Genomic DNA, 24,826 nt, shown 5'->3' on the forward strand with positions numbered 1-24,826 from the left:
GTTTATAATTCTCCGGAGGGTCCCCCCGAAGGTGGTGAATCGCAGCTTGATTTTTATTTTTTTATTGGCTGTACAAGCCCGTTATTATGTATTTGTTATAATGTTAGTTAAGGTTAGTAAACATACAATTAAAATTTGAAATGTAGATAAATGTTACTAAAAAATTTTTCTTAAAATTTTTTTTTGAAATATTTTCTTAAAAAATGATTTATATAGATATGAAGGGGCTCTTTATTCGGTCAATACCAAATAAGAACTGAGGTACAGTTACATGAAAAGCTTACATTCTAGATCTTACAATCAAGATCTTAATAGTTTTTGCATAAATTTCTTAAATTAACTATTAATCGTTTTTAACATTTGTGATTGGTTTTACATAAGTTTCTTAAATAAGTTCTAATCATATTTGACATTTTTAATACATCTTTCAGTAATTTATGTTTTTAATGAATTTATAATTGTATTTGAAATTTTCAATTTCATTTTATTTCTTTGTACATTTTTTTTATTCGTTTTGAAACTTGTATTTGCGCTTTAATTGTGTTTTATAATATTTTGTTCTTCTTTTATTTGAAGTATCTACCACATAGTTACCATTACGCTCATATTTATTTAATTGTTTGTATTTAGGTTTATTTTTTGCAATTTCTCTGTTAATTACTACATTATCCAACTGATTTGATTCATGGTGTCTTTTTAGATTAATCTGATCAATTTTTTTAATTTTTTCTTCTACGAATTTTCTAGATAATTTCTGTATCAATTGTTTATCATAATTTTTAATTATAAAATCAATTGGTCTTATTTTTGTTGTTGAGTGTATTGTATTGTTATATGAATTAAATATTTTGAAAAGATTGTCATTTATGTCTTCTTCATTATTGTTTTAAATTTCTGTTTCTGTTTCTTTCTGTTACAACGATATGTGATTGACACTTTTTGTGTACAATTTTTATAAAAAAACTTCTCGTTTTGACCACAACAAAGATAGATTTGATTTTTGTAATAATTAATCGATTTTCCTGTATTCAAAATGTATGTTAAGTTATCTCTTGTATACTGTGAACTGTCCCGTCTGTGGACCAAGTTTCTAACTGTTCTTCGCTAATATCGTTTTGGAAATATTCATCTATATATATAACAAGTAAGGAAAGGCTAAGTTCGGGTGTAACCGAACATTTTATACTCTCGCAATTTATTGACATTTTATTAAGATAACGCACAAATTTACCCATAAATTCGGCATAAAGTTTAATAGAATAACGAAAATCGTCATACATAGATATGAGGGCTGAGGTAATTCCTGAACCGATTTCATTCAATTTCACCAGCAAGGTACACTGTATCCAATACTATACGCTCACTTAATTTTGCTAAGATATATCACATATTAACCAATACGTATATGCGTAATAAAGCCCAACGAATTTTTGAAAAACCTATAATTAGGTATATGGGAGCTAGGGGATGATATTTTTGAAAAACCTATAATTATGTATATGGGAGCTAGGAGATGTTGTAACCCGATTTTAATAATTTTTGGAACAGAGACACACTATTGGAAGAAAACAATTTCCTCTGAATTACATGAAATCAGCTGAGAGATTTACCCATATTTTCGGTTAAAATTTAACCTTAGGCGCTGAGTTCCAACATGTTCGATATCTGGGGCCTTGAAAAGTTATAGTCCGTTTTCGACAATTTTTTCACAAGTGATGCCACAGATCATATACTGTATTTGTGTAAAGTTTTATTTCGCTATCATCATTGGTTCCTAATGTATATATTATAAAGTGAAGGATTCAGATGGAATTCAAAATTGAGTTATAAAGAAAGTAGTCGTGGTTGTGAACCGATTTCATCCATTTTCCACACATGTCATCACGGTGTCAATAAAATATTATATACCGAATTTCATTGAAATCTGTCGAGTAGTTCCTGAGGTATGGTTTTTGACCCATAAGTGGGCGATGCCACGCCCATTTTCCATTTTGTAAAAAGATCTGAGTGCAGCTTCTTTCTGCTATCATTTCTGCGAAATTTTGTGTTTCTGACGTTTGTCGTTAGTGAGTTAACGCACTTTTAGTCATTTTCAACCTAACCTTTGTATGGTAGGTGGGCGTGGTTATTATCCGATTTCTTTCATTTTGGACTATATAAGGAAACGGCTAAAAGAAACAACTGCAGAAAGTTTGGTTTATATAGATTTATTGGTTTGCAAGATATATACAAAAAACATATTTGGGGGCGAGCTCACGCCTACTTTTCCAAAAAAAAATACATTAAAATGTGCCCCTCCCTAATGCGATCCTATGTTTCAAATTTTATTTTCATAACATGGTTTATGTTTTAGTTATAGCTTTTTATGTGTTTTTGGTTATCGCCATTTTGTGGGCGTGGCAGTGATCCGATTCCGCCCATCTTCGAACTTAACCTTCTTATGGTGCCAAGGAACACGTGTTCCAAGTTTCATTAAGACATCTCAATTTTTACTCAAGTTACAGCTTGCACGGACGGACAGACGGACAGACGGACGGACGGACAGACAGACATCCGGATTTGAACTTTACTCGTCACCCTGATCACTTTGGTATATATAACCCTATATCTAACTCGTTTAGTTTTAGGACTTACAAACAACCGTTATGTGGACAAAACTATAATACTCTCTTTAGCAACTTTTGTTGCTATAAAAATGAATTGCTGTTAGTCTCATTAAAACTAGAAAACGGCTGAACGGATTTATCTTATCTTAGTCTTAAAATGTTCGTGGAGGTCTAGGGTAGGTTTAAAAGGTGAGAAAAAATCTTATAATTGCCGGGAAAACCCTAAAAACAGCCCTTTTCTATTTCCCATACAAATGTTTTTTAAATAAAATTGAACTTAATTGCCGTTTAATAAAGTTCAAATCACTCACTGTTGTCTAAGCAATTTAGGTGTGTTGCTAACGTCAAAGAGTCAATTTGCAATTTATTCCCGCTGCATAAAGTTCAAATTCAATCATATCTATCAAAATAGTCTTCGCATGCTCTTTGGAGGATCTAATGTCGCGTTCCGAAACTAAACAAAAGTAAATCGCGAATGCATAGTCACAAAATGTAATAAATCATTAGTAGTACTGATTTTTCCGACTGAGAATCAATTTGTTCGGCTTCGTGAAACTTAATTTTAGTTAACTTCAGTTGTTACTGTCACAGATTATTTTTTAAAGTTTGAAAAATTTTAAGTTTTGTCACAAATTAAGTTTCTGAACGCAACTATAATATTTGACATTAGATTTGTCAACCAACTAATATGTCAAGAATTATGGCGCGAGAACTTTCTTTACTTTTGTGATACTTTGTGATAGTGACATTCCAAGTTGTGTGCTCTTTTTTTTGTTGATATTTTGTGATACTGACACTTTACTGTTCAGTGAGCGCGAAATTTTCTCACTTTGATTAACTTCGTTACGATGCCGAGGAGAAGACGACCTAACTTAGGTCGTCGCAGTCAATCAAATGTGCGAAGAGCTACCTCACGTGCTAACCGCACTGATGACCAGAGAAATACAGATCAAGAAAATAGTCGTATTGCTATGTCGGAATTGCGTTATTTAGTGAATGACAATGAAGTAGATAGGCTTAGAATGCAACGAGTTCGTGCACATCAAACACAGCAAGCACGACATAATGAAATTGAGCGAATCCGCAGACGCTGTGCTTCTGTGATTCTTGACCGAGCTGCATTCCACTATGATCCGGCAATTGATTATTGTGCCGACAAATCGGTAACAATTGGGGAAATGAACATAATTTGTAAATATTGTAAGGCGTTAAAATACACTGGTGAATCTACTGGATTATGTTGTGCTGGAGGCAAAGTAAAATTGCCACAATTGGTCCAACCACCAGATCCATTACGTTCTTTAGTTTCTGGGATTGGAAATGATTCTAAGCACTTCTTGGCCAACATACAGAAATATAACAACTGTTTCCAGATGACATCATTTGGCGCTATACATATTATATAGGACAATTTCATGCCCACTTTCCTACCATTGATGAAGTGGCTGTTGTTATTGTGGGAGAAAATTTACAATCTAGAGATATTGTAACGTAATTTAAAACGTGTATCTGAAACACACAGAAGCTATGATGGATGAAGATGGATACCATTTTAATATCAAAATGGTAAATCCAGTAACAGGTAAATAAATTGAGCAGGATTAAATAATATTTTTAAATTCAATTCTTCTAAGTAACATTTATCATTTTTGATTGCAGGTGCTGAAACCAACAAAAAAGTTAGTGCTTGAATTTCTATTCATACAGACTCATGATCCGTCAAGGTGAAATAAATCATATTTTGATGTGTCAACGACTTTTTCATCAGTTTGCAGTTGACATGTATGTCAAAATTGAAACTGAACGATTAACATACATCCGTTTGAGCCAACGACAACTAGATCAGAGGAATACATTCATCTCCGTGATGCTATAAATGCCGATGGCAATGTAAATAATGTAGGAAGAATGACAAATTTGCCAGCCACTTATATAGGATGCCCACGCCACATGCACGAATAAGCTCTGGATGCTATGTCATATGTTAGGCATTATGGTCGCCCAGACTTATTTGTTACATTCACATGTAATCCAAATTGGTCTGAGATCAAGAGGGAATTGTTACAAAGCCAAACACCAGTTGTTAGACATGACATAATTGCCAGAGTTTTTAAACAAAAATTAAAATCTCTCATGAATTTCTTCACAAAGCATTGTGTGTATGGCCGAGTCTGTTGTTGGATGTACTCTGTAGAATGGCAAAAGCGTGGATTCCCACATGCGCACATTTTACTCTGGTTAGTGGACAAAATAAGGCCAGATGAGATTGATTCCATAATTTCAGCTGAAATTCCAGATGAAACAGCTGACCCAAAATTGCATGCAATACCAGACCAGTACCAGATGGGCGCTATGTAAGTAGCAATGAAGCAATTTGGCGATATTTTCATTTGCGATCCATGAAAGATACCCTACAGTAGTCCATTTGGCGGTCCATTTAGAAAATGGTCAACGAGTTTATTTTAATCAATCGAACGCGGCAGACAGAGCAGCACGTCCACCATCGACAACATTAACAAGTTTCTTCACAGTCTGTCAAACTGACGATTATGCTCGCACTTTGCTGTATGTACGCTATTACATATGGAATGCATCATCGAAATCGTTTCAGCGTCGAAAACAAGGAACACCAGTTGAAGGACATCCAAATGTATTTGCTTCAGACGCTCTGGCTCGCATCTACACAGTACATCCAAATAACGATGAATGTTATTATTTGCGATTGTTGTTGGTTAATGTTCGTGGTCCTACATCGTTCAAACAACTGAGAACAGTTAAATGACAGCAATTATTACATTTACTTGAGAACGATTCGCACTGGGATGATACGCTTAAGGATTCCGTAATATCTTCATCGCCGCATCAAATTCGTACACTGTTTGCGATTATCATATCAACATGTTTCCCCTCGAATCCAAAAGATTTGTGGGTTAAGTATAGAGATGACATGTCTGAGGATGTTTTGCATCGTGTGCGCCGTGAAACTTTGAATTCTACACTACAAATTACTGACGAAATTTACAATGAGACATTGATTATGATAGAAGATATGTGTTTATTGATAGCTAATAAAGTATTGTCGTGTTTGGGAATGACAGCACCCAATCGTCATATGCACGATGCATTAAACGAGTTGCAAAGGGAACAACAGTACGACATTGAAGAATTGGCCGAAACAGTTCGTACAAATGTTCCACAATTAAATCAACAACAAAGAATTGCGTACGACACTTTAATAGAAGCTGTGAACAGTGGATCTGGTGGAATTTCCTTGATGCTCCCGGAGGAACAGGAAAACGTTCTTAATTTAATTGCTGTTGGCGAGGATCAGATCCCGAAATGATGTTGCTCTAGCATTGGTATCATCTGTAATAGCTGCGACTCTGCTAGAAGGCGGGCGAACTGCGCATTCTGCCTTGAAATTACCATTAAACATGCAAATCACCGAAACACCAATTTGCAACATCGCCAAAAATAGCGCAATGGCAAAGATTCTACAGGTATGCAAATTAATTGTTTGGGATGAATGCACAATGGCCCATAAGAGGTCACTGGAGGCAATGGACAGAACATTGAAAGATCTTCGTAACAACCAAAATATTTTTGGTGGGGTCATGATTCTGTTGTCAGGTGATTTTCGTCAGACTCTTCCAGTTATTCCCCGATCAATTGTTGCTGATGAACTAAATGCATGCCTAAAATCATCGAATTTGTGGCAGTACGTAAAGACACTCCAATTAACAACTATCATGCGAGTATTTTTGCAACATGATGAAGAATTGGCCGAAACAGGTCGTATAAATGTTCCACAATTAAATCAACAACAAAGAATTGCGTACGACACTTTAATAGAAGCTGTGAAGAGTGGATCTGGTGGAATTTCCTTGATGCTCCCGGAGGAACAGGAAAAACGTTCTTAATTTCATTGCTGTTGGCGAGGATCAGATCCCGAAATGATGTTGCTCTAGCATTGGTATCATCTGTAATAGCTGCGACTCTGCTAGAAGGCGGGCGAACTGCGCATTCTGCCTTGAAATTACCATTAAACATGCAAATCACCGAAACACCAATTTGCAACATCGCCAAAAATAGCGCAATGGCAAAGATTCTACAGGTATGCAAATTAATTGTTTGGGATGAATACACAATGGCCCATAAGAGGTCACTGGAGGCACTGGACAGAACATTGAAAGATCTTCGTGACAACCAAAATATTTTTGGTGGGGTCATGATTCTGTTGTCAGGTGATTTTCGTCAGACTCTTCCAGTTATTCCCCGATCAACTGTTGCTGATGAACTAAATGCATGCCTAAAATCATCGCATTTGGGGCAGTATGTAAAGACACTCCAATTAACAACTAACATGCGAGTATTTTTGCAACATGATGAAACTGCAAATAAGTTTGCGAAGCAGTTGTTAGACATTGGAAATAATAAAGTTGCACTGGACACCTCGACCGGATTCATCACATTACCTACAGATTTCTGTCACATCACAGATTCAAAAGAGGAGCTTATTCAGCGAGTTTTCCCAGATATAGCGCAAAAGTTCAATAACCATAATTGGCTGGGTGAATGAGCAATATTGGCAGCGAAAAATAAAGATGTCGAGGATCTCAATGCATTCATTCAATCATTTTCTTCCAGGACAGTTGGTTCCCTTCAAATCAGTCGACACCGTTATGAACCAAGATGACGTAGTCAACTATCCCACCGAGTTTATAAATTCACTGGAATTGCCTGGATTACCACCTCACAATTTCCAGTTAAAAGTAGGATCAGTTGTCATCATGCTGCATAGCATTAATCAACCTCGACTATGCAATGGAACAAGACTGGCTGTGAAAAATCTGATGAATAACGTCATTGAGGCAACAATCATAAAAGGAAAATACAAAGGAGAGGATGTCTTGATCCCGCGAATACCGATGATTCCAACGGATTTACCATCCGATTTTAAACGCTTACAATTTCCAGTACGTCTGGCGTTTGCGATGACAATAAATAAATCGCAAGGACAGTCTTCAGAGGTTTGCGGAATCAATTTGGAGTATCCCTGTTTCGCGCATGGACAATTATACGTCGCGTGCACTCGCGTCTGAAAACCGTCTTCTTTGTTTATTTACGCACCACAAAAAAAAAAAATATATAGTTTATGAGAAAGCTTTAAATTGATTAACAAACTGTATCATGACAGTGTGTCACTGTTAATATAAAATTTAAACCTTATGAATAGCCAGTATTTCAGGAAAACTCTGTTTTTTGGTAAGCAACATGTGTCGACAATAATAATAAAATTACATGATTCATTAAAAAAATGCATTTTTATTCAATACGTTTTGATGGTTTTAAAATTTAGGTCTTTTCTTTATCGACTGAGGCAGTACGAAGTCTACCGGGTCAGCTAGTTATTAAATACAATTGCGGTTTTGCAATCTTCACTTCTTGAATTCAAATGTTTTGCAAATGTGCTATTAAGTGAACTGTCTGATAATTCGTTTTTACAACAAAATACCTACAAATTTTCATTTTTGAAATATTTTTATACTTCATATTATTCTTCTTCAAAAAAAATAAAGTTCTATGATTAACTATAGCGTTTAAGCTAAACAGCACATTGTTTCCCAATATACCGTCGAAGTAATTCGATAGAATCGATAAATTGATTTTCTTTCCGAAATTCTTTAAAAAATTATACGCTATTTCGTACGTTTAATATTGAATGTAGGTGATATTGTTTTCCATTTCGGATTGCAAAGTTAAGGATTTATTATGCTAAATTCAGCACCAGTATCTATAATAATTTTTAGTTTTTTCAATTTCGTATTTATGACTATATAGGGTAGTTTCCCTGATCGCCAAATTTAAAATTTTGGTTGTTCTCGTTCATGCCTATATCCATTGGCTCAAGTCCAGTTTCTCAATGATAAGAATTTGGTTGAAAATGGTTATGATCTTGTGCCCTATATGTCTGGTTGTTAATATTGTGAGTTTCTAAATTTCCACTCATTAGGAAACTAATCATCTTCTTGCATTACCCGTAATTTTGTTTTTAATGTTGCCCATTAACAATACTTTATATTCAGGTGGAAATGGTTCTAAAATAGGCACCATTAAATCAATTCGTTCAATAAAATTAAGAAGAGCGTCTCTATTACCATCATAATATAGAAGAGAATTATTTGAAATAATCTTGAATTTGTTATGTATGTGTAATTCCTCCATGTTTATAAAATTGTTCTTTTAGTAAATTGTTATGAATATTACAAAATCGGGAAATATAGGTGTGTACGTATCAATTGAATTGTTAATAGAGCATAGTATTAATACTAATAAAGATTACAATATTTTTAAATTATTAATGATTTAAATAGGTAATATCAATCTTAGAAATAAATATATGTATACTAATCTTTTTCTGCGGGTGTATTCCTAAGCCGTCTTTTTTTAGCTTTTCCTTTCTTTCGTTGCGTCACTTGCTAGCACTAATCGTTTTCGTTGTGTGCTGCTGTCTTGTCTTAGCTTTTTCTTAGCGTCACCTGCTTGCTTTGTCGCTCATATGCATGTTTTGATGTTTTTTTATATTTCCAGCGTTGGTTGTTGTTTCTCCTTTTTCCTTTAGCATTGATTGATTGGTTGGTTATTTTACGTTGTTTGTAGATTTTTTTCTCTTTTTCTTGAGAATTTTTTTTTGTTACAATTTAGCAGTTTTACATTTTGTTCTGTTTTCTATTTCTGTTCAGGTCTAACTTCTTTGATATGTACAGTGGTACAGTTTCGCACATTTTAGTTTATAATTTTTACTCTTTTTCGATATATGTTCTTTTTCTATCTTCACTTATTATTTTACTTGTCTGTACAGTCACCTCGGCTTTAATTTAGTTTTCACATTAACACTAACTGTCATATATGATTTTTCGTTGTAACTTATGTTTTGTACAGTCACATCCATTTTAGTATTTTGTATTTTATAATAATACTATTTTTCGGATATGTTATTAATGATGATTTTTCCTGTCTTGTACAATCACATCATTTTTAATTTAGTATTTCATTTGAAAAGATTCGCATATGTTACATTCATACATTTATATTAGTTTTAGCTTGATTTTTATTTTACAACAACACTACTTTTTTCCGTATATATTTTCTTTGATTTCCACTTATTAATTATTTGGTATTGAATTTTGATTTAAAATGAGCTATATCTTTCTTAAACGTTTTTCAATTTCCACTTTTTTTAACAACGATTTATAACAATTTTTTCGTATATACTGGTTTTTCAATTTTCATTTATGATTTTTCCCATGTACAGTCTCATCAGCTTATACGTTCTGATTCTTTGATTCTTATTTTCTTTCCGAATATATTTCTTTTTTCACAAAATGTTTTTTCTTTTAATTTTCAATTTTCAAATTTTATTTATTTTTACGCAATTTTATGTGAATTTTTTTGTATTTTTGCTTCCTGTTGTCACTTTTATTTTTTCGAACTATATTTGTATTTTCCACTTTTAAAAATATACGTTCCGTTTCTTATTTATCGAATTAATTAAATAAAAATAATTATCAAAATTTACTTTTGATTTCGCGAGGCGAGTCGTTTACCGACTTTTTTTTTAATTTTTTATCAAAATTTACTTTTGATGGGCTAATTTTCCATTAGCAAGCGCTTCAAAATTTTCTTTGAATCCGCGATGCAGGACGTTTACTCTTTTTTCGGTAAATTCCAAATAAGACCTGAGTTACAGTTACATGAAAAGCTTACATTCTAGATCTTACAAGCGAATGGAGGATGGAGTAGGAGAGAAAATAAGCTTTTGTTTCAGTTTCCTCCTGTGTTTAATGTTCTTTGAATGTTCCTTATGATCCCGTTTCCTCCTTTGTACATTGTTCCGATGCGCCTTATCTAATTTATGTTTGTAATTTTTTTTTGTTTTTTATATACATATTTGTATGCTTTTTGCACTTCACGTTAATTGACTTATTTAATACTAGCTTTTTACCCGCGGCTTCGCCCGCATTTGGTCTTTTCTGACGGACATTAATAATAAGTTAAGTAAAAACGTTTTTCCAGTTCCTCCTGGTGCATCGAGAAAGAAGAGTCCACTACTACCGGAGTCTATTTTACGTAAAACTTGATGGAATACATGATTTTGCTCTGGAAGTAATTGAGGAACTAATTCTGTCACTTGATGTTGCAGTGCTATAAAATCTTAATCTAGCTCTCGTGCAATTTCATTATAAAAATCATCCATATTGTCTCGTCGTGGGCTCGACATTCCAAAATCATCTAATTTTTTTCCAACCATCGTAAAAACCTTGTTTTTGCACGCGACAGGAAAACTTATAACATTGTCTACAAAAATATCTTAAATTTATACTTTGTATTTTATTTTTTTAAATTGTTAGAATTCAGAATTATTTATTTGTGTTACGGTGAAATATATTTTAACATTTGTTGTTGCTTTTCATTAAGCATATATTAAAGTGTTGAAACTTCTGTCTGTAGTAATTTTTAAAAATTGTTGATCTCAGCCAAACAATCAAATTTAGTTATCATATTGACTCATTTCTATTATTATACCCTTACCCTTTATCTCTCTTACTTATTTAATGACTCGACTGCGGGCGAAGCCGCGGGTAAAAAGCTAGTTTAATAATAAAGTTTTCAAAGGCTCTTTTGGTTCACCAAGTAATGGAAGTGAAACTTTACCACCGGAACAGCACATTCATCACAGCAGTTTCATCTTTCCATTTAAAAGCATCGCAGTACTGACATTTTTTATTCATTGAGCCAATAACAATCAATAGATGATTATGATATTCAATTGAAGGATCATATTGAAACCCAGTACCATTAAACACAGCCCAATCATTACGCATTAAATTTCGGAGGCGCGTGGTCTGCATGTCTGCAATATGAATTCATCTAGCCTGCGATTGTTCTGGTGTTTCTATCGCTCTTCTAGTTGTCTGCAGTGCAGCTTGTCTTTCTAAACGAACTCGTGCCTGAAGAAGCGTTTCAGCTGCTCTCAAAACTCTTTGTCGCTCTGCTTGTTGTTGTCTTCTCAGCTCTGCGTGAGCCGAAGTTTCTTGATTTCGTGCACATTTTGCGGCACGGGCCCGCGATTAATTTTTGGATAGACCAGATTTTCGCTTTCGTGGCATTTAAAAAAGAAAAGCAGAGTAAAAATTAAAAACAGCGAGTAAGATCTAAAATAATAAAGTAACAGCTAACCACAAAAATTACCGAATACCTCAAAAATTGGACCTAAAGTACCCTATGTTGCTTCTAGTAACTTCAAGAGTATATGTACAAAGTTTCATGATGATCGGTTCAGTAGTTTTTGCGTGAAAGCGTAACAAACAAACTTATATTCGCATTTATAATATTACTAGCGGACCCGACAGACGTTGTCTTGTCCTACGTCTCAATGTAAACTTTTGGAAATTAGCTGTAACCATTATTAAGCCAATCTTTAATCGCAAGTTATGTCGTGGCAATCCAGGTAAATCCAGTGAATTAAAAAATTCTACAGGATAGTTGACAACTTCATCTGGTTCAACAACAGTGTCAATTTATTTAAATGTAAATTCATTACCAAGCAGTGACTGCTGTATTTTTAAATTGATCGTATCGACATCTTCTAAAATAGCTCGCTCACGTAGCCATGTATGATCTGTATGATCTGTTTGTCTGAAATTACCAGACACCAAGATCAGAGCACCACCGAAAAGTCTTTGATTATTTCTTATTTCTCTCAGGGTTCTTATGAATGAGGCAGCAAGTAGAGTGTTTGATTTTAAGTGGGAGGTTAGAGGAGGGTGGGGTCTGAGTGATCATAATTTGATCCAAATTGTGGTTGCTCCTCGTTCCCCTCCTATGGTGTGTGTGAGTCCATTGCGGCGATGGCGTACCTCTGGTATTGACTGGAACCGATATGGACAGAGTGTAAGGGAAGCGGTGTTAGTAATACCGCTTAGAGTGTTTGATGATCTGGAGGTGGATGAGCAAATTGCTCGGCTGTGTGAGTTGGTGTGGGGTGTGAATGACAGATTGTTCATGAAGTGTGGAAGTTTTAGGGTTAGAAAAATTAAGTGGTGGACACATGAGTTAACCTTGAAGAGGAGGACTGTCCGGCGGTTGAGACGAAAGTTTCAACGTGCTCGGCGGTTCAATTCTGATAGGCTGTCCCAGATTAGGTATGATTTTAGTTGTGCGATGAATGAATATAAAGATATGATTGTGAAAATTAAAGAAGAAGAGTGGAGGAGTTTTGTGAATGACAATAGGGATTACCCCTGGGGTCAGGTCTATAAGATCTGCAGGGGTCGTAAGAGGGAGGATATCACCTCTCTTCGTGTTGGCTGGGGTTCTGTTAGGAGCGTTCTTTCCCAGGGCTGAGGTTCAGGCACCCCATGCACATGAGGTACCTGTTCCTCCATTAGATGATGGGGAGCTGGGATATGCCTTTGGCCTGGTCAGGTCTAAACGGTCTCCAGGGTTTGATGGTCTGAACGGAGAGATGTGCAAATGCTTGTGGAAGTTCATTCCGGAATACTTGGAGGTCATTTATGATAAGTGCATTTGTGAGGGATATTTTCTGCGTGAGTGGAAAAGTGCCAGGGTTGTTCCTCTCCTGAAGTCTCCTGATAAGATCAGGAGTGATCCTCGTTCTTATCGGGGTATCAGTCTCCTTCCAGTGCTTGGAAAAGTGCTGGAAAGAGTTATGGTGGAACGGCTTCAGGAGCTAACGCGGGATTTGAGGTCGAATAGGCAGTATGGGTTCAGGAAAGGACGCAGTGTAGAAGATGCCTGGATGTATGTTCAGAATGCTGTGAGGGAGAATACCAACAAATATGTCCTTGGCATATTTGTTGACTTCAAGGGGGCGTTTGATTACCTAATCTGGGATCGAGTGATTCAACGGCTAGATGAACTTAACTGTTCGGAAATTAGTCTCTGGCGGAGCTTCTTTTCGGACAGGAAAGCCTCTATCGTTGGTATGAATGGGAGTGTGGAGATTGGAGTGGTTCGTGGCTGCCCGCAGGGATCCATCTGTGGTCCATATATTTGGAACCTCATGATGGACTCATTGCTTGGACAGCTCGAACCACTCTGCAGGTGTTGTGCGTATGCGGATGACCTACTTCTTTTGGTCGAAGGCTGTTCGAGGTCTGAGATTGAAAGGGTAGGAGGGCAATTGTTGGAGATTGCTCATAATTGGGGTGTGGGTGTGGGGGTTGACATATCGATGGATAAAACGGTGACAATGCTCTTAAAGGGTAGACTGTCACCGGGGCGTCCACCGGTTGTCCGTGTGAATGGGGTCAGCATCAGGTATGTGACGCAAGTCAAATATCTGGGGTTGACCATGAGTGAAAGAATGTGTTTTACTCCACACTTAGTGAATGTGAAGCGGCGGCTGCAGGCGATTGTTGGTAGTGTCAGGCGCGTTTTACGGAGTGATTGGGGTCTCGGGCGTCGTGCTGTTCGCTCCATATATCGCGGTTTGTTTGTGCCCTGTGCCACTTATGGATCTCCTATATGGTGGAAGGTGGCTACGATGGTTTCGGGTCGTCGAAAACTTCTTTCTATACAGCGCTGCATGATGCTTGCCTGTTTGCCTGTATGTCGCACCGTTTCTACGGATGCGTTGCAGGTTTTATTGGGTGTGCCCCCTCTTGACCTGATTGTTTTACAGCGTGCTGTTTCTTTCAGGTTGAGGAGGGGTTTGAGTGTGTTATTGCTGCGGAATGAATGGATTTCTGACGATGATGTGGAGAGGTTGGGATATCTAGGAAGCAAAAGGCTTCTAGATGACAGGGTTAGGAGTAGGTGGCAAGACCGTTGGGATAATAGTCCTAACGGTCGTGTGACTTATGAGTACATTCGGGATGTTGGGGAAAACCCAGATTTAAGATTCTGTCTGAGTCTGGGTTTCCTACTTACGGGGCATGGGCCTTTGAATGCTTTTTTGCATCAGAGGCACCTCTCTGATGGAATGGAATGTATGTGTGGGGCGCGTGTTGAGGATTGGGTGCATGTTATTGCTGAATGCCCGATGTACTCGTACATTAGGGACCTTGGGGGTATGGGGATTAGTTGGACTGATGGACGGTTAGATGTTAGTGATGTGATCTCCACTGGTTGGGATGCCGAACGATTAGAATTATTTGGTGTGTTTGCGCGTGAGGTGTTTAAGCGGCGAAGACAATTAGCTGGAAACTAAGTATAGTTTCTTTGTGTGAATGGTGTGTGTATTGTGTGTGTATTGGATGAGAGAATGGGGTCCAACCCCTGGTCACCAGTCCAGAGCAGTATGGAAGCTCAACTGGTAGTAGTTTCAACTACGAGGTCTGACCGGAGACTTAATTTTGGTACCACGGGGAGTAGGAGCCCTTGGAGTTCGCTCCAACATACTCGTGCGGACTGGCCCCTCGGGGAGTATCGTGGTGGTTGTGGTTTAATACCCGAATGCGGGGAGAGTGATATTTGTCACTCAATGTGGAGTTGCATTGCAACCGGGTGCCGGACCCAAAGTACGGCAGAGGTTTTAGATAGGCCTCGAACCTCACCAAGTTGGTTAGTGTGTCCATTCCACACGCCAATTGGTACTGAATAATGCATTGCATTTTTCGGGGCGCTGATCTTCGCATTGATTTGATCCGCTGTGCTTTTGAGCACCGTGAGGTAAGGCCGTCGTCAGCAGGTACTCACGTTAAAATTGGCTCCAGATCTCTCAGGGTTCTATCGAGAGCTTCTACTGAATGCTTATAGGCCATTGTGCATTCATCCCAAATAATAATTTTTCAGAACTTCAGCCATTCCTGACTGCCAAACTGTATGAGCGACGTGTTTGAAATAAGAACACAAAAGTCTTCAATAATTATTAATGCCTCATTATATATCTCAGTGGAGAATTCAATATTGACAATATTCAATCAGTCATTTATGGTTATTATATTATGGTTTCATATCATGAAAAACACGTTGACTAAGCTCCTCTTTCAAATCCATGAAGTGGCAGAAATCTGTTGGAAATGGTATTAATCCGTCGAGGTGTCAACTGCGACCCTGACATTTCCAACTGCTTCTTCAATCGCAATTTGATATTTTTGCAAAAACTCCCGTATGTTAGTTGTTAATTGGCGATTCTTAATGTTTCGCGACAAATTAGATTATTTTAGTCATGTGATTAGCTCGTCAGCAACAGTTGATTCAGGCATAATTGGAAGAGTTTTGGATATCGCGTAAATCTTTTAAAGTCCTGTGCAGTGCCTCCACCGACTTCTTGAATATCTGGAAAATTTTCGATACAGCGATATTTTTTGCGATTTTGCCGACTGGTGTTTCGGTCATTTGCAATTTAGGAGTAATTTCAATGCCGAATGCGCCGTTTGTTTGCCTACTAAGAGGTGCCAAGTTGCCCCTATTCCCGTTAACCTTGGTACTGAAAATGAGTGAAATTGGTTCAGGAATTATATATATGATGATTTTCTATTGGACTTTATGCCTATGTGTTACCTTAATAGAAATATAGCAATAAATTGCGAGCATGTTCTTATTCTTTTTGTCTATCGACACAACCGTATACAATTGAACAATGACAAAAATATTTTAACAAAGCTACAATGACAACCTTCAAAATAAAATTATTTTTTGTTTTCTTTTTTTTTTTATTTTGTTGTCAATTCAAATAAAATTTTCTTATTATTATTTTCTTCGCTACTTTTCTATTTTTACATATTTTCTAATTCTTTCCTGGTCTTCCACGAAGGTTTCAAGACACACTCTTGAATAGTTTACACATCGACTACAGCGCAGTCTGCCGTATCCTATGTAAGTTCTGCTAATATCAAAAACAATTTTTAAATAAATAACATAACTAAAAAACATAATCTAGTTTATCGTATTGTGAATCTAAACCATCCTCAAACCCCCTGGAATACACACCAAAAATTTCATCAAAATCGGTCCAGCCGTTTAGGAGGAGTTCAATGACTAACACACGTACAGAAGATTTATATATATGTGTAACTGTATATTAGAAGTAAAACAAAATGTTAATTATTAATATCTCCTAACTAAATTTCATCAAAATCCGTTCAGCCGTTTAGACGTGAAAGAGCAAAAGTCCCAACAAAAACGACTAAAAATCACTAACTCAATTTAGTTATCTTCCTACTACCTACCCACTAAGAACGATGGCGTGATTATTTATAGCCTATGACCATTTCTAGGTTATCATCTATCACCATACCAAATTTCATCAAAATCCTTTCAGCCGTTTAGGCGTGAAAGAGTAACAGACAGACAGAGTTACTTTCGCATTTATAATATTAATATGGATTAAAATGAAAATATTAATATTAATTATTATTATATAACTAGCTGACCCGGCGAACTTCGCCCCGCCCAATTTTTATTTGAAATAGTTAAAACGCTTTTTGAACTCTGTTCAAGGCCATTTATTTGTATGGAATGTTAATATATTCAGGGAATAAATTTTTGAATTATAAACATTTGCTAATAATAAACAAATAATTTGCAATAAATAAATAATGCGACAATAAGGAGAGTTATAAACTATCCTATCTTTCAAGTTGGACCAAACTGCACACAGTGTTAAAAATTTCATTAAAATCGGTTCAGTAGTTTAGGAGTCCATCGAAAACAAACAACGTGACACGTGATTTTTATATATTAAGATATAGCGGACTAGCGGACCCAACAGACGTTGTCTTGTCCCACGTCTCAATGTAAACTTTTGGAAATTAGCTGTAACCATTATTAGACCCTTATGATGCAAATTTTTATTCGAAACTTATTACAATACCTAAAGTCATTGATATATATTTATTACACAAATAACCAATAAAGTCGTTTGGTGAAAAAGGTGGATCTTAAACTATTTTATAACGGGTATTTATTCTAAGAGTTAATTATCTACAAATACTGAAATTATGGTAATGCCATCGTATGTACAATATTTTTGGTTAATCCTTGAGAGGTATAAATAAATAAATTCGATGGTTTTCCTACCCTCGAGCACGCAACGTATAATTGGCCGTGAGAAAAGCACGGATTTTCTAAATCTAGTCCACAAATCATCATCGTTTGACCTTATTAATAGTCATCGCAAATGCCAAACGGATTGGAAATTGTAAACGTTTAAATGGTATCGGCGAAACTGAAGAAATCATTAGAATCCGTGGTAAGGGTACATCCTCAACTTGAAATTTTCCACTCAAAATAGTGGCTTCAAGAATGTTGCCCATGTTTTTTTATGACTAATCGCGTACCATTACACAATTTTGGCGCATTCAAATTTCGAAGCAATATTATAGGTGAGCCAATCTTTAATCGCAAGTTATGTCGTGGCAATCCAGGTAAATCCAGTGAATTCAAAAATTCTACAGGATAGTTGACAACTTCATCTGGTTCAACAACAGTGTCAATTTATTTATATGTAAATTCATTACCAAGCAGTGACTGCTGTATTTTTAAATTGATCGTGTCGACATCTTCTAAAATAGCTCGCTCACGTAGCCATGTATGATCTGTATAATTATATTGTATCTGTGGAATAATACTTTGCATCAACTCATCTTTGGTAGCCACCATATTGCAAATGTTTTCTGGAAGTTGAATATATTGCGTATCTCTATACAATTGAATTTCACCATTACCAATGTTTAGCAATTGTTCAGAAAATCGCGACGCAGATGGGTCATTTTGGAATTGAACACGCATATTGATTGTAAGGTTTAATTTACTGACATGTCGCCATAGACAGGACTCTTTCAAACATGCATTTATTTCGTCCGCATATGTTGCACGTGGGATGACAGGCAAGGTATGTCTGAAATCACCAGACACCAAGATCAAAGCACCACCGAAAAGTCTTTGATTATTTCTTATATCTCTCAGGGTTCTATCGAGAGCTTCTAGTAAATGCTTATAGGCCATTGTGCATTCATCCCAAATAATAATTCTTTAGAACTTCAGCCATTCCTGACTGCCAAACTGTATGAGCGACGTGTTTGAAATAAGAACACAAAAATCTTCAATAATTATTAATGCCTCATTATATATCTCAGTGGAGAATTCAATATTGACAATATTCAATCAGTCATTTATGGTTATTATATTATGGTTTCATGTCATGAAAAACACGTTGACTAAGCTCCTCTTTCGAATCCATGAAGTGGCAGAAATCTGTTGGAAATGTTATTAATCCGTCGACGTGTCAACTGCGACCCTGCCATTTCCAACTGCTTCTTCAATCGCAATTTGATATTTTTGCAAAAACTCCCGTATGTTAGTTGTTAATTGGCGATTCTTAATGTTTCGCGACAAATTAGATTATTTTAGTCATGTGATTAGCTCGTCAGCAACAGTTGATTCAGGCATAATTGGAAGAGTTTTGGATATCGCGTAAATCTTTTAAAGTCCTGTGCAGTGCCTCCACCGACTTCTTGAATATCTGGAAAATTTTCGATACAGCGATATTTTTTGCGATTTTGCCGACTGGTGTTTCGGTCATTTGCAATTTAGGAGTAATTTCAATGCCGAATGTGCCGTTTGTTTGCCTACTAACAGGTGCCAAGTTGCCCCTATTCCCGTTAACCTTGGTACTGAAAATAAGTGAAATTGGTTCAGGAATTATATACCTTAATAGAAATATAGCAATAAATTGCGAGCATGTTCTTATTCTTTTTGTCTATCGACACAACCGTATACAATTGAACAATGACAAAAATATTTTAACAAAGCTACAATGACAACCTTCAAAATAAAATTATTTTTTGTTTTCTTTTTTTTTAATTTTGTTGTCAATTCAAATAAAATTTTCTTATTATTATTTTCTTCGCTACTTTTCTATTTTTACATATTTTCTAATTCTTTCCTGGTCTTCCACGAAGGTTTCAAGACACACTCTTGAATAGTTTACACATCGACTACAGCGCAGTCTGCCGTATCCTATGTAAGTTCTGCTAATATCAAAAACAATTTTTAAATAAATAACATAACTAAAAAACATAATCTAGTTTATCGTATTGTGAATCTAAACCATCCTCAAACCCCCTGGAATACACACCAAAAATTTCATCAAAATCGGTCCAGCCGTTTAGGAGGAGTTCAATCACTAACACACGTACAGAAGATATATATATATATGTAACTGTATATTAGAAGTAAAACAAAATGTTAATTATTAATATCTCCTAACTAAATTTCATCAAAATCCGTTCAGCCGTTTAGACGTGAAAGAGCAACAAAAACAACTAAAAATCACTAACTCAATTTAGTTATCTTCCTACTACCTACCCACTAAGAACGATGGCGTGATTATTTATAGCCTATGACCATTTCTAGGTTATCATCTATCACCATACCAAATTTCATCAAAATCCGTTCAGCCGTTTAGGCGTGAAAGAGTAACAGACAGACAGAGTTACTTTCGCATTTATAATATTAATATGGATATATATATATACTAGCTTTTACCCGCGACTTCGTCCGGAACATGAAAGAGCAAAACTCCCAGGAAAAACTATACTACTAACTCAATTCAGTTTTCTGCCTACTTCCTACCCCTAAGTACGATGACGTGATCATTTTGATCTTATATCCGTTTTTAGGTAACCATCTATTACCTTACAAAATTTCATCAAAATCCGTTCAGTCGTTTAGACGTGAAGAGCAGAAGTCCCAACAAAAACGACTAAAAATCACTAACTCAATTTACTTATCTGCCTACTGCCTACCCCCTAAGAACGATGGCGTGATTATCTATAGCCTATGACCATTTCTAGGTTATCATCTATCACCATACCAAATTTCATCAAAATCCGTTCAGCCGTTTAGGCGTGAAAGAGTAACAGACAGACAGAGTTACTTTCGCATTTATAATATTAATATGGATATGGATATATATATATACTAGCAACCCGGCCACACGTTTTTGTGGCAAGGTATACATTCAATTAAGTTGGTCCAATCTTGGCTTCGGCGACGATATTGATTACTCGAGGTTGATTTATGTTACGGAGCAGGATGACAACTCACACTACTTTTAATTGCAAAGTGAGTGGTGATAGTACCGGCAATTTTAAATAGTTTGGGATAATTGACTACGTCATCCTGGTTTGTAGCTGAGTCAACTCTCCTGGACCGAAATTCTAAATTGTCGCATTACGATCATCGATATCTTTGTTTTTTTTTTTACCACCAATCCGTCATTTATGGTTATCATATTGAGGTTTCATGTCAGGAAAACTTCTCTTTCGAGTCCATGAAGTGACAGAAATCAGTTGGAAATGTTATTAGTCCGTCGAGGTGTCAACTGCGACCCTACCATTTGAAACTGCTTCTACAATCGCAATTTGGTATTGTTGCTAAAACACTCATATGTTAGTTGTTAATTGGCGATTCTTTATGTGTCGCTACAATTATATGATTTTAGGCATGAGATTAGTCCGTCAGTAACAGTTGATACAGTAATAATTGGAAGCGTCTGGGGTAAATCACATGCTAACCGAATCCTGGCTCCACCAAAAACGTTCATCGACAATCAAGATCTTTTAAAGTCCTGTGCAGTAGCTCCAGCGACTTCTTGAATATTTGGAAAATCTTCGTTATAGCGCAATTTTTGACGATTTCGCCGACTGGTGTTTCGTTCATTTGCAATTTAGGAGTAATTTCAAGGCCGAATGTGCCCTTTGTTTGCCTACTAACAGGTGCCAAGATGCCCCTATTTCCGAAAATGAGTGAAATTGGTTCTGGAATTAAATTAGCCCTCATATACTATATATGATGATTATCTATTGGACTTTATTTCGAATATATAGGTCAAATTGTGTGTTATCTTAATAAAATTACATTAATAAATTGCGAGAGTATAAAATATTCGGTTGGACCCAAACTTAGCCTTTCCTTATTTGTTGCAAATTGTTTTGGGCTATCGACACAACCTTATACAATTGAACAGTAACAAAAATATTTTAACAAAGCAACAATGACAACCTTAAAAATATTATTTTTTTGTTTTCTCTTTTTATATTTTTCTTGTCAACTCGAATAAAATTCTCTTATTACTATCTTCTCGCAATTTTTCCATATTTACTCACTCTCAAATCTTTTCCTTGCCTTCCACGAATTCTTCAAGACTAAAATTAGCCAGATCGGTTTGGTCGTTCTCGACTTTTTGCGAGACAAACGAACAGCAATTAATTTATGTATCTATATATATAAAAATGAATGCCATTTTTCGTTGTGACTTTATAACTCAAGAACGGGCTCACCTATCCAAACCAAATTTTTAGGTTTTGTTTGGACTATTCAGTAGATGGTTTGTGTTTTGAAATTTTAAGAATCGGATACCAGGGTCTCGAGAAATAGGCCAAAACGTGGACCCGGGTAACCCTAAGATGAGTTAGTACAATATGGGTAGCAAATGGAAGCTGTTGATGATTTCTATAGTATAGAGTATTTTTGATGCCGCTCCGTGATATCGGCAAAAATGTTTCGAGATATCGGCAAAAATGTTTCAAAAATTTCACCACACATATGTTACATTTTTTTTATTTAACTCGTACCTACTTGGAAAGCTGAAAAGCGCTCAATGTATGGTGGAATTATTTTTAAAAACAAATTTATTTTATTGGTGATGAAAATCGTGAATTGAATCAACGTTGTACAATTGCTTTGAATACAAGGTGAGAAATTATTTGTGAGCTACAAAGGTTTTTCCATCAGCATAACGCATTAGTTCAATTGTTCAAAATTGCTCTCGATCGTATGCCCTCTGATCATCACAAAATCGTAATAAGGGCTGATAGAACACCATTTGGAGAGCATGAAAGGCGATTCAATGCACCGACAATTGATGAGGTTGCAATTGTAATTTGTGGTGATAAGTTTCAATCGCGTGATATTATACTTCATCGTAGAAATGACCAATTGCAACGTGTTTCCGAACTTCATCGTAGTTACGACGCATTACAATACCCAATATTGCATTGGAAATGTGACGATGACTATAATATAAATACACCAATGATTGATCCACGAACAGGTAAATAATATTTTCAGTGTGTTGACATTTCATCATTTGTAGAAATTTCTTAAGTCACATTTTCCATTTATTTTAAGGCCTACACGTACAGAAAAAAGTTAGTGCCATGAATTATTATTCTTATCGATTGATGGTTCGTCCACAAGAACAAAATTATATCTTGAGATGTCGTAAACTATATCATCAGTACATCGTTGATATGTACGTCAAAATAGAAACAGAACGTCTTAATTTTATTCGTTTCAACAAAGCAAAATTAAGATCTGAACAATATATTCATTTGCAAGATGCGATAGCGAATGATGCTAATATTAATGACATTGGACGTTTAACTATATTGCCATCTTCGTATATTGGTAGCCCACGGAATATGAACGAATATGCACAAGACGCAATGTGTTATGTAAGAAAATACGGTCGACCGGATCTGTTTATTACATTTACATGTAATCCGCAGTGGGATGACATCAAAAACAATTTATTTGCAGGACAGTCGACAACCGATCGTCATGACATTATTGCGCGTGTTTTTCGGCAAAAATGTAAAGCAATTATGGATTTAATTGCGAAATTATATGTATTTGGGGATGTACGTTGCCATATGTACTCCATTGAATGGCAGAAAAGGGGATTGCCGCACGCACATATACTAATTTGGCTGGTACATAAAGTAACTCCGGATCAAATCGATAACCTTATATCAGCTGAAATTCCTAATCACACTGCTGATCCTGAGTTATTTCAAGTTGTCGTTAAAAACATGATACATGGACCGTGCGGTGAACTAAATATGAATTCACCATGTATGATTGATGAAAAGTGTTCGAAACGAGACCCAAGGCAATTTACTTCAGACACAATAACGGACAATGACGGATATCCGTTGTATCGACGTAGATCACCTAATGATAATGGCAAAACGGCAACCATTAGAATGCATAACCAGGAAGTTGAAGTTGATAATCGTTGGGTGGTTCCGTATTGTCCATTATTATCGAAAATATTCAACGCTCATATAAATGAGGAATATTGTAATTCTGTCAAATCCATTCAATATATTTGCAAGTATGTAATTAAAGGGAGCGATATGGCTATTTTCGGTGTTGCTGGTGAGAATAGAAATGATGAAATTACTCAGTATCAAATGGGTCGCTATACAAGGAACAGCAGTTCAAGGGCATCCTGGCATTTTCCAAACAGATGCAATAGGCAGAATATATACAGTACATCCAAACAATGTTGAGTGTTTCTATTTGAGATTGTTATCAGTAAACGTGAATGGCCCAAAATCATTTCAAGAATTGAGAACAGTCAACGGACATTTGTGTGAAACATACCGTGAAGCATGCCAACTTTTGCATTTGTTGGAGGATGATGCTCATTGGGATTCAACACTTCACGATGCATCTATTTCGGCTCATCCTCAACAAATACGAATGCTGTTTGCCGTTATATTATCAACATGTATGCCATCAAATCCACTTGAATTATGGAACAAATATAAACATAATATTGCAGAAGATATTTTAATTCGTATGCGTCATCATGCAAGAAATCCTGATTTGTTGATAACTTTGGAAATGTACAACGAAGCTTTGATAATAATTGAAGATATGTGTCTACGGATTGCAAATAAAACATTAGTACAATTGGGTATGACCGCACCAAATCGTGACATGCATGATCTATTTGATCGTGAATTGCAACGTGAGCAGGAATTCAATTCTAATGATTTGCGTTTATTTGTACAATCGAATATAACCAAAATGAATATTCAGCAAAAACATGTCTATGACAAAATCATGCAAGCCATTTCCAATAATGCAGGTGGGTTATATTTCTTGGATGCACCTGGTGGTACAGGTAAAACGTTCGTTATATCACTGATTTTAGCCACTATTCGATCGGAACAGAAAATTGCATTGGCACTTGCATCTTCGGGAATTGCTGCTACATTATTAGAAGGTGGTCGGACAGCACACTCTGCATTAAAATTGCCATTGAATGTACAGGTGATTGAAATTCCAACTTGCAATATTTCGAGAAATTCTGCTATGGACTACTAGAAGCATTTAATCGAACAATGCAAGATTTACGTAGTAACCAACAGTTTTTTGGTGGTGCTTTGATATTA

At 36.0% G+C, this 24,826-nt stretch overlaps 1 protein-coding gene across 8 annotated transcripts in view; it reads left to right on the plus strand.

Annotated features, from left to right (window-relative positions):
• The window catches only part of LOC128923552 (protein rtoA-like), a 2,411,103-nt gene that overhangs the window by 255,986 nt on the left and 2,130,291 nt on the right, over window positions 1–24,826 (plus strand). The window contains exons 1-2 of one of the 8 annotated variants that reach the window (XM_054235820.1): window positions 17,782–19,599; window positions 19,664–24,691. The exons of the other annotated variants lie outside the window; for them this stretch is intronic. Of the exons in view, the coding sequence (XP_054091795.1) occupies window positions 22,799–23,935 (1,137 nt within the window). The 5' untranslated portion in view covers window positions 17,782–19,599; window positions 19,664–22,798 and the 3' untranslated portion in view covers window positions 23,936–24,691. Of the gene's footprint in view, window positions 1–17,781; window positions 19,600–19,663; window positions 24,692–24,826 lie in introns of those variants that run through there. 8 annotated transcript variants of the gene reach the window in all.

Source organism: Zeugodacus cucurbitae, chromosome Y (genome assembly GCF_028554725.1).
Source record: "Zeugodacus cucurbitae isolate PBARC_wt_2022May chromosome Y, idZeuCucr1.2, whole genome shotgun sequence".
Lineage (NCBI taxonomy): Eukaryota > Metazoa > Arthropoda > Insecta > Diptera > Tephritidae > Zeugodacus > Zeugodacus cucurbitae.